General features: G+C 37.1%; 1 protein-coding gene and 1 long non-coding RNA gene across 2 annotated transcripts in view; one reads left to right on the forward strand and one right to left on the reverse strand.

Moving 5' to 3' along the window:
• MTREX (Mtr4 exosome RNA helicase) overlaps positions 1-20,321 on the reverse strand; it is a 126,627-nt gene that overhangs the window by 85,430 nt on the left and 20,876 nt on the right. The window contains exons 5-6 of the mRNA XM_011771936.3: positions 19,252-19,364; positions 1,046-1,220 (exon numbers count right to left, since the gene is read on the reverse strand). Coding sequence (XP_011770238.1) covers positions 1,046-1,220; positions 19,252-19,364 — 288 coding nt within the window. The remainder of the gene's footprint in view (positions 1-1,045; positions 1,221-19,251; positions 19,365-20,321) is intronic.
• LOC139363880 (uncharacterized) overlaps positions 1-20,321 on the forward strand; it is a 55,115-nt gene that overhangs the window by 14,443 nt on the left and 20,351 nt on the right. The window lies entirely within an intron of this gene.

Consider the following 20,321-nt stretch of genomic DNA (forward strand, 5'->3'; position numbering starts at 1 on the left):
ACTTCCTGGCAACTGTTATCCTAATTTTTGGAGTTGATGAAAACCTTCCACAGATGAAAGAAAGTTCTGAAAATGAAAAACAAACTTCCATGAGGCGACCAAATGAAATGTGAGCAATGCTTTTGGCTGGTTCTCCAAACCAGAAGCTAATTTATGCTCACCGTTATACCATGTCCTTGGAAAATGCAAAGATATAACTAAAGTATGTACAAAAATACTTAGTAAAGATAGCTAATCATGTCCAAAACTTAAGATATTATAAGTATATGCAAAACTTAACTGCAATTATGGGAAGAAGGTAAACATAATACTGCACTCTTTAGAAAATCAGTTACTCGGCCAGGTGCAGTGGCTCACACCTGTAATCCCAGCACTTTGGGAGGCCGAGGCGGGTGGATCCTGAAGTCAGAAGATTGAGACCATCCTGGCTAACACGGTGAAATCCCGTCTCTACTAAAAATACAAAAAATTAGCTGGGCGTGGTGGTGAGGGCCTGTAGTCCTAGCTACTCGGGAGGCTGAGGCAGGAGAATGGCGAGAACCCAGGAGGCGGAGCTTGCAGTGAGCCAAGATCGTGCTACTGCACTCCAGCCTAGGTGACAGAGCGAGACTCCATCTCAAAAATAAATAAATAAATAAATAAATAAATAAATAAATAAATATCAGTTACTCGTCTACTTGTATCAACACTCAGATATAGAAGGCAAAGTCACATGAAGAGTCACTATTTACATAAAACTACATATTCAAATCCTTAAAACTATGTATATAAAACCAATAAAATATTGTCATGTCACCGACAGTAATAAACTTTAAAAATACTTGAAGAAAAAATGTTATCTATGAGACAAATAACAAAGTATGGTAATGTAGAAATTTAATATTATCAGAACATTTTAAGATAAATTTTATCCATTTTGCCTAAGTCTAATGAGAAAATAAAGTATTATACTTAAGTAGAGCAACCAATAAAACATCACGTTTTAACTGAATAGTCACATTAATTTAATTAAAAACGAAGTCAGATGAGGCACTATATGAATTACCTCTGTGGTCATAACAAGACAAGATGCCGTAGGATTAATAGTAACATCACCAGTCATCAAACCAACGTCTTGAAATTCTTCATACATTTCACGGTATTTTTGGTTACTCAGAGCCTTAATTGGGCTGGTAAATATTACACGCTGCTTTTCCCTTAAGGCCAATGCGATGGCATACCTACAAATGTGAAAACAAATAATCATAAAACTTTTCCTTTAAATTATGACTTTAAAAATTCTGTTAATATTTAAATTGTGTCCAAATTTTCCCTAATTACTTATCTTGAATGGACTTTGAAGAACAGTAACACCATATCTATTATACTAATAATTATAATAAATATGACATAGAGTGATCTAAAACCATTTTAACTCTAGTCACTTAATCACTAATACTAATAGATCACTAACATTTACCCTATTTCTTGCAAGGAAAACACCTATGGTTCTAAGATGGGTCTACAAAAGTTCAGAGCCTCTGTTCATACATACACAGATGATAAAGTGCTTATAGCCCCTGGAGAATGAAGTGTTTCCTCAAGTTTCACAAATAAGTTCATCTATATGTATTCTTTGCCCACACATAACAGTTAACAAGTCAGTCCTCTGAAAATTATGGTAGGTTCTGATTACGGAAAATTTTTTCCATAGCTATTAGCAGAACACAATAGAGCAGTTTTGTTGTTCTTTAAATATAGACAATGACATCATCATTAAATTTAACATTATAGTAGATCCTCATTATTCAGCTCCTGCCCAGAATAGGCTTATTATAATGTATTTGGGGAAATAAAAATAACATTCATCCCAGTCATCCCCCAAAATAGTGAAATAAGCATTTTTTTAAAAATCGGGAAGTTGTCTAAACATCAAATATGAATTTTAAGAAATATACATGAAACAGAAATGCTACATACATTATCTAAACTTTTCAAGAAAAAAAATTGCAAGGTATAAAAAGAAACAGGAAAGTATGATCCGCATGTAGGAAAAAAGAAGCAGTCACAAGAAATTGTCTCAAAAAGGAACCAAAACTATTAACAACATAATCAAATGGAAAGTCTATAGATTAGGCCGGGTGCAGTGGCTCACACCTATAATCTTAGCATTTAGGGAGGCTGAGGTGGGTGGATCACATGAGGCCAGGAGTTCGAGACCAGACTGGCCAACATGGGGAAACGCTGTCTCTACTTAAAATACAAAAATTAGTCAGGTGTGGTGGGGTACATTTGTAATCTCAGCTACTTGGCAGGCTGAAGAAGGAGAACTGCTTGAATCCAGGAGGTGGAGGTTGCAGTGAGCCAACATCACGTCACTGTACTCCAGCCTGGGAAAAATTCACTAGATGGGCCCAAAAGCAGATCTGTGATGACTGTTATCAATGAACATGAAGATAAATTGAGATAAATTATCAAATCTGAAGAGAAAAAGAAATAGAAGAAAAAGAGACACTTAGAGATCTGCAAGACATCCTCAAGTATCCCAAAGGAAATTCCAAAATGAGACAGAGGTAGGAAAAAAAAGTAACAATAAAAAATTTCATTTGTTTAAAAGACATTACTCTACAGATCCAAGAAGCTCAATTAACACAGGAGGAAAAAGCAAAAAAGAACCATACCTAGAAACATCATAAACTGCTAAATGACAAAGCCAAAGAGAGTCTTTGAAAAACTGCAACAGAAAAACTCAACACATAAAAGAGAACAACATAATTAAGGCTGACTTCTCACCAGAAACAATGGAGTAGAATGAAACAGTTATCAGTAGAATAATGTATCTGGAGTTGAAGGGGAAAAAAATCTGTCAACCAGGAACTCTATATCCAGTGACACTGTCCTTCAAAAATGAAAGCAAAATAAAACTACTCTGTAAGACATATTTGTTAAAAACCCTTCAAACTGAAAAGAAACAAAACCATAAAACAGAACAATTAAGACTATTTATGTATATAAAAGCATATATAAAACTTTTATCATTTAATATTTTTAGAAAACACAATTTAAAGCTATGATTATATTGTATTACAGATACCGTATTACTAGATTTACAGCATATGTAGTTGAAATATGTAAGAGAGTATTAAATAGTATAAAAATGAGAAGAAAATATTAGGGCAAGTTTTCAGTATTTTCCATAAATTGTGATTGTGATTTAGTTAAACCTGAACACTATAAGCCCCAAAATAACCACTAAAAACATAACTCAAAGAAAGCTAAAAAGTCAAAAGAGAAATTAAAATGGTACACTAAAAGATATTTGTTAAACAGAATAGAAGTAAAGGAGTAAAAATAAGGATTAAAAAAACCATGAGAAATATACCAAAAGACTCCCAAAACCAACAACAAAAGGCAAATATAAATCCAACCAAATCAATCATTAAGTTAAATTACTGAAATTTCATGAAGTATTTTCTCTAAGCACAAATTAAATTAGAAATAACAAATGGCTAAGTATATGGAAAATCATGTTTGAAAAGTAAACAACATACGAGGGCACCAAGAGAAATGAAAAAATGGAATGAAAATGAAACACAGTATTATCAGTTTACAGGATGCATTTTAAGCAGTACTAAGAGGGAAATTTTATAGTTTTATAGAAAAACTTATATTAAACATAAAGAATTATCTAAAACTTCAAGAAATTTCTACACCAGGCACAGTGGCTCACAGCTGTAATCTCAGCACTTTGGAAGGCAGAGACGGGGGAATTGCTGAGCCTAGGTGTTCAAGAGCAGCCTGGGCATCATGGCGAAATCCCATCTCTTAAAAAAAAAGTATATACTTGGCCAGGTGTGGTGGCTCGCACCTGTAATCCTAGCACTTTGGGAGGCTGAGGCAGGAGGACTGCTTGAGCCCAGAAGTTCAAGACCAGTCTGGCCAACACAGACCCTGTTGTCTCTACAAAAAAAAAAAAAAAAAAAAAAAATCAAAATCAAAATTAAATAAATAAATAAAATTTAAAAATTAGCTGGGTGTGGCAGCACATGTCTGTACTCCCAGCTACCAAGGAGGCTGAGGTGGGAGCATCAACTGAGCCTGGGAAGTTGAGGCTGTAGTGAGCCATAATCATGCCACTGCATTCCAACCTGGTTGAGACTCTGTCTCATAAAAGAAAAAAAGAAATTTCTGGATAGACACGGTATACCAAAATTGGCTTTAATAAACGGGAAATTAAATTAGGAACTAAAAATCTTCCCACAAAGAAATGCCTAGGCTTAAATGGCTTCACTAGTGAATTCTATCAAACATTTAAGAAGTATGCCAAATACACAAAGCCTTACAGAAAACAGACCAGGAGGGAACACTTCCAGCTTCCAGTTTACTTTAAGAGATCAGTAATACTCTGACACCAATGCTAAAGACTTTATAAGAAAATGACATACCATTAATCCTCATGATGACACAAAAGCCTAGAATAAAACAGAGTCAGCTCCCTACACATGCAGGTTCTGAGGACTGAAAATATACTACTGTATTTGCAAAATGAGGAACCCATGGATACGGAGAGACAACTATTCATATCTGAAGGTTCCACAGGGCCTACTGCAGAAATTTGAGCTTCTGTGGATTCTGCTATATGAGGGGGTCTGGGAACCAATCCTCCTTGGATAATGAGTGACAACCGTACTGGCAAACTGAAATTGGCAACATACACAAATGATCATCTGCCATAAACAACCAGATTTAGTCCAGGAATACAAGGTTGGTTTAAAAATCAGAAAATTTAATATAGTACTCTAAGAGAATAAAAAGCTAATACCACATGATTTCCTCAATAGATGTAAAAATTCATTTCACAAAATACAACATATTTTGATAAAAACTCTCAATTTTTTGTTTACTTTCATTTATTCCCTACTAAGACCAGAAAGAAACAAACTCATTCTCATAAAGAGCAACCAGCGAAAAACAGCTAATATCATAATTAATGTTGAAAGACTGAACGTTTTCTTCCTCATATCAGAAATAAGGCAAGGATGTCCACTCTCACTACTATCCAATATTGTACTAGATATTGCCAATGCAATAAAAAAGACACACATATTGAAAAAGAAGTAAAACTGTCTTTTTTCACAGGCAATGTTACCATCTATAGAAAAGTCATATGGAATGTACAAAAAAGTTAATAAAACTTAAGGAAACATAATGAGGTTGCTGGATAAAATATCAATATATAGGCCGGGCGCGGTGGCTCACGCCTGTAATCCCAGCACTTTGGGAGGCCAAGGCGGGTGGATCATGAGGTCAGGAGATGGCGGCCATCCAGGCTAACACTGTGAAATCCCGTCTTTACTAAAAAATACAAAAAAAATTAGCCGGGCGAGGTGGCAGACGCCTGTAGTCCCAGCTACTCGGGAGGCTGCTGCAGGAGAATGGCATGAACCCAGGAGGCGGAGATTGCAGTGAGCCGATATCGCGCCACAGCACTCCAGCCTGGGCGACAGAGCAGGACTCCGTCTCAAAAAAAAAAAAACAACAAACTGTATTTCAATATACACGCTATTGGCAATCCAAATATAACCTTAAGGAAAAATGTGGAGGTGGCACCCAAGATGGCCAAATAAGAACACCTCCAGCCTCCAGCTCCCCTGAGTGACACAGAAGACGGGTGATTTCTGCATTTTCAACCGAGGTACGGGGTTCATCTCACTGGGGCGTGTCAGACAGCCCATGCTGGTCAGTGGGTGCAGCCCGACCAGAGAGAGCTAAAGCAGGATGAGGCATCGCCTCACCTGGGAAGGGCAAGGGGGAAGGGAATTCCTTTTCCTACCAAGGGAAACTGAGACACACAACACCTGGAAAATCGGTTAACTCCCACCCTAATACTGTGCTTTACCAAGGGTCTTAGCAAACGGCACACCAGGAGATTATATCCCACACCTGGCCCAGAGGGTCCCACGCCCACGGAGCCTCCCTCATTGATAGCACAGGAGTCTGAGATCTAACTGCAAGGCGGCAGCCAGGCTGGGGGAGGGGCGCCTGCCATTGCTGAGGCTTAAGTAGGTAAACAAAGCCGCTGGGAAGCTCGAATTGGGTGGAGCCCACCACAGCTCAAGGAGGCCTGCCTGCCTCTGTAGACTCCTCCGCTGGGGACAGGGCATAGCTAAACAAAAGGCAGCAGAAACCTCTGCAGATGTAAATGTCCCTGTCTGACAGCTTTGAAGAGAGCAGTGGTTCTCCCAGCATGGAGGCTGAGATCTGAGAACAGACAGACTGCCTGCTCAAGTGGGTCTCTGACCCCTGAGTAGCCTAACTGGGAGACATCCCCCACTAGGTGCAGACCCACACCTCACACCTCACACGGCTGGGTACACCTCTGAGACGAAGCTTCCACAGCAAGAATCAGACAGCAACACTTGCTGTTCAGCAATATTCTATCTTCTGCAGCCTCTACTGCTGATACCCAGGCAAACCGGGTCTGGAGTGGACCTCAAGCAAACTCCAACAGATCTGCAGCTGAGGGTCCTGACTGTTAGAAGGAAAACTAACAAACAGAAAGGACACCCACAAAAAAATCCCATCAGTATGTCACCATCATCAAAGACCAAAGGCAGATAAAACCACGAAGATGGGGAAAAAGCAGTGCAGAAAAGCTGGAAATTCAAGAAATCAGAGCGCATCTCCCCCGCCTAAGGAACGCAGCTCATCACCAGCAATGGAACAAAGCTGGATGGAGAATGACTTTTACAAGTTGAGAGAAGAAGGCTTCAGTCGATCAAACTTCTCAGAGCTAAAGGAGGAACTACGTACCCAGTGCAAAGACACTAAAAACTTTGAAAAAAGAATGGAAGAATGGATAACTAGAATAATCAATGCAGAGAAGACCATAAACGAACTGATAGAGATTAAAACCATGACATGAGAACTACGTGACAAGTGCACAAGCTTCAGTAACCGACTTGATCAACCGGAAGAAAGAGTATGAGTGATTGAAGATCAAATGAATGAAATGAAGCGAGTAGAGAAGTGCAGAGAAAAAACAGGAAAAAGAAATGAACAAAGCCTCCAAGAAATATGGGATTATGTGAAAAGACCAAATCTACGTCTGATTGGTGTGCCTGAAAGTGATGGGGAAAATGTATTCAAGTTGGAAAACACTCTGCAGGATATCATCCAGGAGAACTTCCCCAACCTAGTAAGGCAGGCCAACATTCAAACTCAGGAAAAACAGAGAATGCCACAAAGATAATCCTCGAGAAGAGCAACTCCAAGACACATAATGGTCAGAGTCACCAAAGTTGAAATGAAGGAAAACACGTTAAGGGCAGCCAGAGAGAAAGGTGGGGTTACCCACAAAGGGAAGCCCATCAGAATAACAGCAGATCTCTCAGCAGAAACTCTACAAGCCAGAAGAGACTAGGGGCCAATATTCAACATTCTTAAAGAAAAGAATTTTCAACCCAAAATTTCATATCCAGCCAAACTAGGTTTCATAAGTGAAGGAGAAATAAAATCCTTTACAGACAAGCAAATGCTTAGAGATTTTGTCACCACCAGGCCTGCCCTACAAGAGATCCTGATGGAAGCACTAAACATGAAAAGGAACAATAGGTACCAGCCATTGCAAAAACATTGCAAAATGTAAAGACCATCGATGCTAGGAAGAAACTGCATCAACTAACGAGCAAAATAACCAGCTAATATCATAATGACAGGATCAAGTTCACACATAACAGTATTAACCTTAAATGTAAATGAACTAAATGGCCCAATTAAGAGACACAGACTGACAAATTGGATAAAGAGTCAAGACCCATCAGTTTGCTGTATTCAGAAGACAAGTCTCACATGCAGAGACACACATAGGCTCAACATAAAGGGATGGAGGAAGATCTACCAAGCAAATGGAAAACAAAAAAAAGCAGGGGTTGCAATCCTAGTCTCTGATAAAATAGACTTTAAACCATCAAAGATCAAAAGAGACAAAGAAGGCCATTACATAAGGGTAAAGGGATCAATTCATCAAGAAGAGCTAACTATCCTAAATATATATGCACCCAATATAGGAGCACCCAGATTCATAAAGCAAGTCCTTAGAGACATACAAAGAGACTTAGACTCCCATGCAATAATAATGGCAGACTTCAACACCCCACTGTCAATATTAGACAGATCAACGAGACAGAAAGTTAACAAGGATATCCAGGAATTGAACTTAACTCTGCACCAAGCGGACCTAATAGACATCTACAGAACTCTCCATCCGAAATCAACAGAATATACATTCTTCTCGGCACCACATCGCACTTATTCCAAAATTTGACCACATAGTTGGAAGTAAAGCACTCCTTAGCAAATGTAAAAGAACAGAAATTATAACAAACTATCTCTCAGACCACAGTGCAATCAAACTAGAACTCAGGAATAAAAAACTCAATCAAAATTGCTCAACTACATGGAAACTGAACAACATGCTCCTGAATGACTACTGGGTACACAATGAAATTAAGGCAGACATAAAGATGTTCTTTGAAACCAATGAGGACAAAGATACAACATACCAGAATCTCTGGGACACATTTAAAGCAGTGTGTAGAGGGAAATTTATAGCACTAAATGCCCACAAGAGAAAGCAGGAAAGATCTAAAATCGACACCCTAACATCACAATTAAAAGAACTAGAGAAGCAAGGGCAAACACATTCAAAAGCTAGCAGAAGGCAAGAAATAACTAAGATCAGAGCAGAACTGAAGGAGACAGAGACACAAAAAACCCTCAAAACATCAATGAATCCAGGAGTTGGTTTTTTGAAAAGGTCAACAAAAATGATAGACCGCTAGCAAGACTAATAAAGAAGAAAAGAGAGAAGAATCAAATAGATGCAATAAAAAACAATAAAGGGGATATCACCACCAACCCCACAGAAATACAAACTACCATCAGAGAATACTATAAACACCTCTACGCAAATAAACTAGAAAACCTTGAAGAAATGGATAATTTCCTGGACACTTACACTATCTCAAGACTAAACCAGGAAGAAGTTGAATCCCTGAATAGACCAATAGCAGGCTCTGAAATTGAGGCAATAATTAATAGCCTACCAACCAAAAAAAGGCCAGGACCAGATGGATTCACAGCCGTATTCTACCAGAGGTACAAGGAGGAGCTAGTACCATTCCTTCTGAAACTATTCCAATCAATAGAAAAAGAGGGAATCCTCCCTAACTCATTTTATGAGGCCAACATCATCCTGATACCAAAGCCTGGCAGAGACACAACAAAAACAGAGAATTTTAGACCAATATCCCTGATGAACATCGATGCAAAAATCCTCAATAAAATACTGGCAAACCAAATCCAGCAGCACATCAAAAAGCTTATCCACCATGATCAAGTGGGCTTCATCCTTGGGATGCAAGGCTGGTTCAACATACGCAAATCAATAAATGTAATCCAGCATATAAACAGAACCAAAGACAAAAACCACATGATTATCTCAATACATGAAGAAAAGGCCTTTGACAAAATTCAACAGTCCTTCATGCTAAAAACTCTCAATATATTTGGTATTGATGGAACGTATCTCAAAATAATAAGGGCTATTTATGACAAACCGACAGCCAATATCATACTGAAAGGGCAAAAACTGGAAGTATTCCCTTTGAAAACTGGCACAAGACAGGGATGCCCTCTCTCACCACTCCTATTCAACATAGTGTTGGAAGTTCTGGCTAGGGCAATCAGGCAAGAGAAAGAAATCAAGGGTATTCAGTTAGGAAAAGAAGTCAAATTGTCCCTGTTTGCAGATGACATGATTGTATATTTAGAAAACCCCATCATCTCAGCCCCAAATCTCCTTAAGCTGATAAGCAACTTCAGCAAAGTCTCAGGATACAAAATCAATGTGCAAAAATCACAAGCATTCTTATACACCAGTAACAGACAAACAGGGAGCCAAATCATGAATGAACTCCCATTCACAATTGCTTCAAAGAGAATAAAATACCTAGGAATCCAACTTTCAAGAGATATAAAGGACCTCTTCAAGGAGAAGTACAAACCACTGCTCAGTGAAATAAGAGGACACAAACAAATGGAAGAACATACCATGCTCATGGATAGGAAGAATCAATATTGTGAAAATGGCCATACTGCCCAAGGTAATTGATAGATTCAATGCCATCCCCATTAAGCTACCAATGGCTTTCTTCACAGAATTGGAAAAAATTGCTTTAAAGTTTACATGGAACCAAAAAAGACCCCGCATTGCCAAGACCATCCTAAGCCAAAAGAACAAAGCTGGAGGCATCATGCTACCTGACTTCAAAATACACTACAAGGCTACAGTAACCAAAACAGCATGGTACTGGTACCAAAACAGAGATATAGACCAATGGAACAGAACAGAGCCCTCAGAAATAATACCACACATCTAAAACCATCTGATCTTTGACAAACCTGACAAAAACAAGAAATGGGGAAAGGATTCCCTATTTAATAAATGGCGCTGGGAAAATTGGCTAGCCATAAGTAGAAAGCTGAAACTGGATCCTTTCCTTACTCCTTACACAAAAATCAATTCAAGATGGATTAGAGACTTAAATGTTAGACCTAAAACCATAAAAACTCTAGAAGAAAACCTAGGTAATACCATTCAGGATATAGGCATGGGCAAGGACTTCAGGTCTAAAACACCAAAAGCAATGGCAACAAAAGCCAAAATTGACAAACGGGATCTAATTAAACTAAAGAGCTTCTGCACAGCAAAAGAAACTACCATCAGAGTGAACAGGCAACCTACAGAATGGGAGAAAATTTTTGCAATCTACTCATCTGACAAAGGGCTAATATCCAGAATCTACAAAGAACTCAAACAAATTTACAAGAAAAAAATAAACAACCCCATCAAAAAGTGGGCAAAGGATAGGAACAGACACTTCGCAAAAGAAGACATTCATACGGCCAACAGACACATGAAAAAATGCTCATCATCACTGGCCATCAGAGAAATGCAAATCAAAACCACAATGAGATACCATCTCACACCAGTTAGAATGGCAATCATTAAGAAGTCAGGAAACAACAGGTGCTGGAGAGGATGTGGAGAAATAGGAACACTTTTACACTGTTGGTGGGACTGTAAACTAGTTCAACCATTGTGGAAAACAGTATGGCGATTCCTCAAGGATCTAGAACTAGAAACACCATTTGACTCAGCCATCCCATTACTGGGTATATACTCAAAGGATTATAAATCATGCTGCTATAAAGACACATGCACACGTGAGTTTACTGCAGCACTATTCACAACAGCAAACACTTGGAATCAACCCAAATGTCCATCAGTGACAGACCGGATTAAGAAGATGTGGCACATATACTAATCATGGAATACTAAGGAGCCGTTTTAAAAAAGGATGAGTTTGTGTCCTTTGTAGGGACATGGATGCAGCTGGAAACCATCATTCTCAGCAAACTATCGCAAGAACAGAAAACCAAACACCGCATGTTCTCACTCATAGGTGGGAATTGAACAACGAGATCACTTGGACACAGGAAGGGGAGCATCACATACCGGGGCCTATTGTGGGGAGGGTGGAAGGAGGAGGGAGAGCATTAGGTGATATACCTAATGTAAATGACGAGTTAATGGGTGCAGCACACCAACATGGCACATGTATACTTATGTAACAAACTTGCACGTTGTGCATACGTACCCTAGAACTTAAAGTATTAAAAAAAAAAAAATACAAAAAAAAAAGAAAAAATGTGATTCACAATAGCATAAACAGAAATACTTGGGAACAGGTTTAAGAAAACATGTATAATACCTATACACTGAAAACTGCAAAATGTTGCTAACAGAAATTAAAGTTGACCTACATAATGGAGAAATATACCATTTTCATGGATTGAAAGAGTCAGTATTGTTAAAATGATAATTTTCCCCAAATTAATTTATAAGTTCAATAAAATCCCTATCAAAATTAAAATGGGCTTTCTGGTTGGAAATTCACAAGCTAATCTTAAAATGCTATTGGAAATACAAAAGACCTAGAAGTGCCCAGTTTTTAGAAAGAATGAAGTTATAAGATTCTCATTACCTAATATCAATACCTACTATAAAGCCACAGTAATCAAAATAGTGTACTAGTGTAAAGACATAACAGAAAGTCCAGAAATAATCCAACACAATTTACGGGTAATTTACTCAGAATTCAATTCAATGGGAAAAGATAGTACTTTCAATTGGAACAACTGTATATCCAAATACAAAAAAGTAAATTGAGACCCTTTCCTCACATCTTACAGGAAAACTAACTTGAGAAGAATCACAGATCTAAATGGAAGAGCTAATACTATGAAATTGCAAAAGGAAAATGAAGAAGAAAATATTTGTGATTTTGGGATAGGCAAAATCACAATTAGGTAATTCTTAGGTATACCAATTGTATGATCACTCTATAAAATATTAAGAAATTAAACATTTAAATTAAAATGCTTTCTCTACAAAAGATAGTCATCAAGAAAACTGAGACAAGTCACAGAATGAAAAACATACTTATAAATCACCTCTGCTTTTAAAAAAACTTGTATGCTAATAAAGAAATCTTACAATGCAATTAAGACCAACAACCCAATTTAATACACCAGCAAGACTGAAATAAACAATTCAAAGATATATAAAGCAATGATAAACATGAAATGATGCTTAACATCCTTAGTCATCACAGAAATGCACATTAAAACTACTCTGTGACATCACTGAAATGGGTATAATAAAAAAAGACAATACCAAGAGTAGGCAAGGATGCAGAGAAACTGGCACCCTCATACATTTCTGGTAGGAATATAAAATGGTACAGCCACATTAAAAAATAGTTCAGCAGTCTCCTCAACAGTTAAATACATATTTTCCATAAAATACAGCAATTACATTCCTAGGTATCTACCTTACCTAAGAGAAATGAAAACATAGGTCCACTTAAAGACTTGCACATGAATGTTTTTACATCAGTATTATAATGGCCAAAAGATGATCAGTGTTTGCCTGTGGCTAGAGATAGGAATGGGTTTGAATGCAAATACACACAAGAGAACTGAATAGATGTTTTTTAAAACTGGTAAGGGTGCACAATTGTACTGATTTACTAAAACTCACTCAACTACATATTTATGATAGACAAATTTAATGGTAAGTAAATTATATAATAAAGCTATTCACACAGAATAAAAAAATCAGCAGTGTCAGAAAAAGTATTTGGTTTACATACCTAAACAACCTGATACCAACATGTTAGTCCTAGTAGCAGGTTTATAAATAAAATGTTGTACCCTGCTACAGTTAAGAGCTGAAGTAGGAGTTTACCTAAAGTCCTTTAATTACTAGGGAAAATCTTTATGTGAGATCCACGAACCACTCCTTGAAATTGTAACATCTGGTGTGCATATACAATTATGTACCTAATCAGGTTTACTTTTTATTGAAGTGAAATTCACATAACATAAAATTAACCATTTTAAAGTGTATATTTCAGTGGCATTTAGTACATTCATAGTGTTACACAACCAGTACTTCCATCTAATTCCAGTACTTTAATCATCTCCCAAAACACTCTGTACTCACTAAGCAGTTATTCTTTACTCCCCTCCTCTCACCAGTCCCTGGCCCCCACCAATATGCTTTCTTTCTCTATGGATTTACCTATTCTGGATATTTCACATAAATGGAATCATACAATAAAGCAATTTTTTGACTCCAACTTCTTTTAGTAGGCATAATGTTTTTAAGCATGTATCAGCACTTCATTCCTTTTTATGGCTGAGTAATATTCCACTGTCTGGATATACCACAACTTATTTATCCATTCATCATTCACTGATGGACATCTGGATTGTTTCTACCTTCTGGCTATTGTGAATAGTGCTGCTGTGAAGATTCGTTTAGGTACCTGTTATCAATTATTTGGGGGGTACAAATCTAGGAGTAGAATTGCTGGGTCATATGATAATTCTACATGTAACTTTTTGAAGAACTGCCAGACTGTTTTCCACAGCGAACCTCAACGGGTTTTCAAGTATCTACAATCCTGGTGAATTTCTTAAATTCTCTTTATGATTTCCTAGCCCAAGTTTTAGAGCAGGTTTCAGTATATCTATATGAAAACTTCCTCTTCAGAAAAATCTCTCCTCTTGTAGGAAAAATGAAAGCAAGGTTACACTAATGGCCAAAATTTGAATTAGTATACATATGCTGGCTTTAAATGCATAAAGCACCAAACATACTGCAATTAAATTAATTTCTCTAAGTGAAAAAATAATTGAACTAAGAGTAGTCAAACCTCTTCTTCTATACCTGTGCCTTAGGAGGAAACTGGTTTGTGACTTAAGCACCTTCTGAACAGGAGTGGACTCTTAAGAAATTCCACGGAACATAACTAGGGTGATAGAGAACCATAATGTGTTTAAGGCTGAGAAACAGATAAAGACTACTCTGCAACTGGCTGATACTGCTGAGATGACAGTATAAGATACAAACTTCACTCCTCTAACTCAACAAAGAGAAAAACTGAGACTTACACAGCTAAGTCAAGGTCTGAAAGGAATGAATACAGTGACCAGATAAGCCCTGACCAGGAATACAAAATTATTCAGCACCCAACAAGGTAAAATTCACAATGTTTTAGTATCAATAAAAAAGTGCAAGGTATGCAAAGAAGCAGGAAAATATAACCTGTAATGACAAGGGAAAAAAATCAATAAAAACAAATCTGAAAATGAGACAGATGACGGAATTAGGAATTAATAATACAATGATCTGATAAGCCAAGGTCTGGAAGGAACTAATAATAAATAAGATAACCAGATAAGGAAAAAAATATTCCAGGATTCATGAATTATTTTGACCACTGCTATGATTTAAATGGCCCCTACAAAATGTATGTAGAAATTTAATTGCCAAAGTAATGGTATTTGGAAGTAGGGCCTTTAAGAGGTGATGAGGTCACGAAAGCTCCATCTTCATGAATATACTAATTATATTATCTTGGGAGGGGATTATCAAGGGGATGGGCCCCAGTTAAAAGGACAAGTTCGGCCCGATTTCCTCTCCCTTTCTTGCCATGGGATGACTCTCGCCAGAGGCCTGTGTCATGCTCTTGGTTTTCTCAGCTTCCAGAACTATGAGCTAAATAAACTTCCTTTCTTTATAAATTACCCAGTCTGTGGTATTCTGTTATAGCAGAATATAGCAACAGAAAATAGACCAAGACAACCACCATGCCAAGGTGAAATGGCTGATGAACAGGATGATTGGTGCCATTTTTTATGTTTCTTTTCTCTACAGTCTTCTTTACTCTTTATCTCCTGTTAAGAGTACCTAATTCAGCTACTCCACTGGAAAAGTCATAGAGAAATATGTTATAAATTGTAAAAGTTAAACCAAAAGAGTCAATCTACAAGAGATTGCAAAATGCCATCCACATCAATGAGCACCATCCATCCACTTTTAGAATGGTCCAGTGCCTATCAAACATTAATATTCATCACCTGGTGATCTTATTAAAATGTAGATTCTGAAGCAGCAGTTACAGGGTGGGGCTAGAGATTCTGCCTAACAAGTTCCCAGGTATTATCAAGGACTATACTTTGAGTAGCAAGACTACACAATCTTGGTTATCAAATATATTTTAGAAGAACAGGAACCTACCAAAATACGTGAACTACTGTAGTAATACATAATGTACACTAAAAACAACACAGAAAACATCCACTTACACCAAGATGGAGTAATAGAAACTGGCTTTACCCACTTACCTGAAACAATGATAAACAGAACAAAATATATGAAACAGTGGTTTCATACACTGGATATAAGAACAGTACACCCCGAGAGAGAGAAAACAAAGTAGGTAATCCAAAATTACTGCCTAGATTTTCCAAACTGCAGTTCTAAGATGGGGAACCAAGGTAAACCCTGGAAGTTTCCCTAAGTTGAACAGACCAAGATCGTAGTGTGTGAAGGAAAGGGAGCTGGAGTTTGCAGGGCAGAATACCAGAGAAGACAACTGCAAAGAGAAGGCTCTGAAAATCTGGTGAGCATCTGCAAGTCTCCAGGTAGTAATGATCTGTGAATAAGTCTTAAGAAATTATCTGAGGCCAGGGAAAAACCAATCAAGAGGAGAAAAGATAAAAATTATCAATTCTTATACATGACTGGCAGAAATGTGGTTTCCCACCAGCTAGAATGGAAAACCTCAGAATTCACAAGACACTGCATAGAATACTGAGAAAAATACTGACTAAGTAGTGGGGAAAATCAGCCCTAGCTAAACACTATTCTAGCCACGCCTAAAAAAGTCATAAAAGTAAGCCTCAAAAGGATATTTTTTCGGCCGGGCACGGTGGCTCAAGCCTGTAATCCCAGCACTTTGGGAGGCCGAGGCGGGCGGATCACGAGGTCAGGAGATCGAGACCACAGTGAAACCCCGTCTCTACTAAAAATACAAAAAATTAGCCGGGCGCGGTGGCGGGCGCCTGTAGTCCCAGCTACTCAGGAGGCTGAGGCAGGAGAATGGCGGGAACCCGGGAGGCGGAGCTTGCAGTGAGCCGAGATCGCGCCACTGCACTCCAGCCTGGGCAACAGCGTGAGACTCCGTCTCAAAAAAAAAAAAAAAAAAAAAGGATATTTTTTCCAAGCAACTTAATTATACCTCAGAACAAATCTCATAAATATGTACAAAAATGCAAAAGTATTCAGTACCCAACAAGGTAAAACTCACAACGTTTTGGCATGCAATAAAAAAGTATCAGGTATGTCAACATGCAGGAAAACACAGTCTATAATGAAATTTTTTAAAAAATCAATAAAATCAGATCCAAAAATGAGACAGATGATAGAATTAGTAAACAAGGATATTAAAAGTTACTATAACAATACTCTATATGCTCAAGAAAGTTGAGGAAAATTAAACAGCATGTTAAGTAAAAAAACGGAAAACACCAAAAGACCCAAATCAAAATTTTACAGATGAAAACTCTTAAGTGTCTGAGGTTAAAAAACACACTGGCTAGTATTAAAAGCAGATTAAGACATTGCAATTAAAAAAAAAAAACAGTGAATAAACCTGAAGTCACAGCAATAGAAACTATCCAAAATGAAACACAGAAACCAAAAATAAAATTATAATAAATAAGCACAGCTTCAGTGGGCTGTGAACAACTTAAAGGGGCCTGATGTAAGTATAACCGGAGTCCTCAAAGAAATAAAGGTAAGGGCAATATTTGCAGTAAAAAATGTCTGAAATTTCCCCCAATTTAATGAAAACTATAACAAATCCACACATCTAAGAAACCCTACAAACTCAAGTATAAGAAACATGAGGGGAAAAAAAAAAACTATCTCAGTCACATTATAATCAAGAAGTCAGTGATTAAAAAAAAAAAAAAACCAAAGAAGCAGGAAAGTCAACCCATCAATGAGACCAGGAAATAACACAGATAAAAATAGTAACAAGGACATTTAAAGTTTTTGTAACTGTACCCTATCTGTTCAAGAAGATAGGATTGCATTTCTATAAACTAGAAATAGAAGAAAACATTAAGAAAAAAAAGGAAGCTAAAAAAAGCTAAGACATGGAAGAAAACAAAAATAAACTGAACTTCTAGCAAAGAAAATATAATATCTGAGATGAAAAATGCATTCAGTTCATGCCTGTAAGCCCAGCACTTTTGGAGACCAAGGCAGGATAATCACCTGAGCCCAGGAGTTTGAGACCAGTGTAGGCAACATAGCAAGATTTCATCCCCACAAATTATCAAAAACTTAGCCAGTCATGGTGGCGCATGCCTGCGGTCCCAGCTACTCGGGAGACTGAGTTGGACTGCCTGCGCCCAGAAGTTTGAGAATGCAAATGAGCTGTATTTGTGCCACTGCACTCCAGCCTGGGTGACAGAGCAAGACCCTGCCTCAAAAAAAAAAAAAAAAAAAAAAAAAAAAAAAAAAAAAAAAGCAGCACTCAATGAGATTAACAGATTTGAAAATTTAGAAGCAAAGATTAATAAATTTAAAGACATTGCATCAAAAATGACCCAAAACTGAAACTCAAAAGAAAAAAAAATGAATATAGTATCAGTGAGTATTGAGACAACTTTAAGTGGCCCAATATAGAGTCCTTGAACAAGAGCACTGAGGACTGCAAAAACAAACCCTAAGACAAGAAAAAAAATGCAAAAATAACAACAAGGTACATAAAAAACAAACTGCTTAAAATCAATGATCAAAATAAATATTAAAAGCAGCCAGAGGAAAAAAGACACATTATGTACAGAGGATCAAAGGTATACTGGGATTTCTTGTCATAAACTATGCAAGTCAAAAGCCAGTCTTAAAAGAAAATTACAATTCTATACCAAAGGAAAATACCTCTCAAAAATAAAAAAGTAAAAGATTTTGTCATCAGTAGAACTGCACTATAATAAAATGCTAAAGGCATTTCTTCAGATAAAAGGGAAATGATGCTGTACAGAAAACAAGATCAAACGTCACTTATCAGACATGTCAAATTATTTAAGAAACATATTATTATTTAAGAAACATATCAAAAACATGGCCAGGCATAGTAGCTCATGCCTGTAATCCCAGCAATTTGGGAGGCCAAGGTGGGACGACTGCTTGACCCCAGGAGTTTGAGACCAGCCTGTTTGAGCGTGAGACCCTGTGTTGTCTCTCAACAAAAATAAAAAATTAGACAGGTGTGATGGTGCATGCTTTTAGTACCATCTACTAGGGAGGCTGAGGCAGGCAGATTGCCCGAGCCCAGAGGTCAAGGCTGCAGCGAGCCATGACTGCACAGAAGAAAAAAAAAAAAATCACGTCAATAGATGCAAAAAAAGCACTTGACAAAATCTAGTATCTAAATATTTTATACACACAGACATACATACATACGCAAACAAAATCTCTGCAAACTAGGAACAGAAGTTCCTCAAACTGATAAATAAAAAGCATCTGTGAAAAACCAACAGGTAATATCATGCTTAATAATGAAAGCCTGAGTGTTTTTCTCCTAATATGAGGAACAAGAAAAGAATGTCCTCTTTTATTACTTCAATTAAACACTATATTAAAGGTTCAATAAGACAAGACATTGTTCAAAAGGGACAAGTAAAACCATCTTTACTTGCAGAAATTAAACAAACAACAAAAAAGAAATTTCTAAAGAGTGAAATAAGACACAAAGTGATTTTAAAAAGAAAGCTACTCACTCGGCGCATACTGTTTTTCCCGCTGATGTATGTGCAGATACTAGAACAGACTGATTATTGTCAACACACTGAATGGCTTCTCTTTGAAAAGCATCAAGAATGAATGGGTATTCCTGTAAAAACAAAATATTAGTATCTGCATAAAAACATCTAGTCGTATCAGAGCATACTTAAAATCAAAACACAAGCAGGCTACCCCCCAAAGCATTCTGGGAGTATTCCTTTATAATTCTATTTAGAAAACATAATACTACACATTAGTGAAAATAAGGAACAGTAAACTACATTTTTGGCCAAACAACATAGAAGCTAATTCTGCTCTCTAATCTTTCGATTATTACATTATGTTGGTACGTATTATATTAATAACAAAATAATCATTACCATTTATCAAAAACAAGCTCTGTGGCCAGGCACTATGTAACACATTTTCCATATATTATTACTAATTTTCACAACAACCCCTATCATAGATATTATTTCCTTTCATAGGCAGGAACTCTGAGGCTCTAAAAAGTGAAGTCTCTCAGTAAAGTTCACTCTGTAGAGGCAGAATATTACATCTATTAGACTTTAAGAGTTTATGCATACTCTACCATACTGCCTTTTTTATTTACAGAAAATTACTTGGAAAATTAAACCTTAAAATTTCTTGGCCTTTTAAGGTCTACCAGGCCTTCAAAACCCGTCTAATAAAAGCAGAGTTCGGGTTTCATTAGAAGCCTGTTAAAACCCTAAAACTAATAGGCAAAAACTAGTACGCATGTATTTTTTTCTGTAGAAAGGCTGATAACTTTCATTACATTCTTTTAAAAGGTTGAGAATCACAACTTTAATATTTTAAAATCTCATCACGTGATGGCTGGTTTCCAGCATAGCTGTTAACTGATTCCGTTCTCACTATATTTGTCTTTGGTTGGCTTGTTTTTGATACATACATATGTATGTTCTGGGAAATATAAAAATCTCATTTGAAACAAGAATTTTTTTTTTTTTTTTTTTTTTTTTTGAGACGGAGTCTCACTCTGTTGCCCAGGCTGGAGTGCAGTGGCCGGATCTCAGCTCACTGC

This window comes from Macaca nemestrina, chromosome 6 (assembly GCF_043159975.1).
Source record: "Macaca nemestrina isolate mMacNem1 chromosome 6, mMacNem.hap1, whole genome shotgun sequence".
In the NCBI taxonomy this organism is placed as follows: Eukaryota; Metazoa; Chordata; class Mammalia; order Primates; family Cercopithecidae; genus Macaca; species Macaca nemestrina.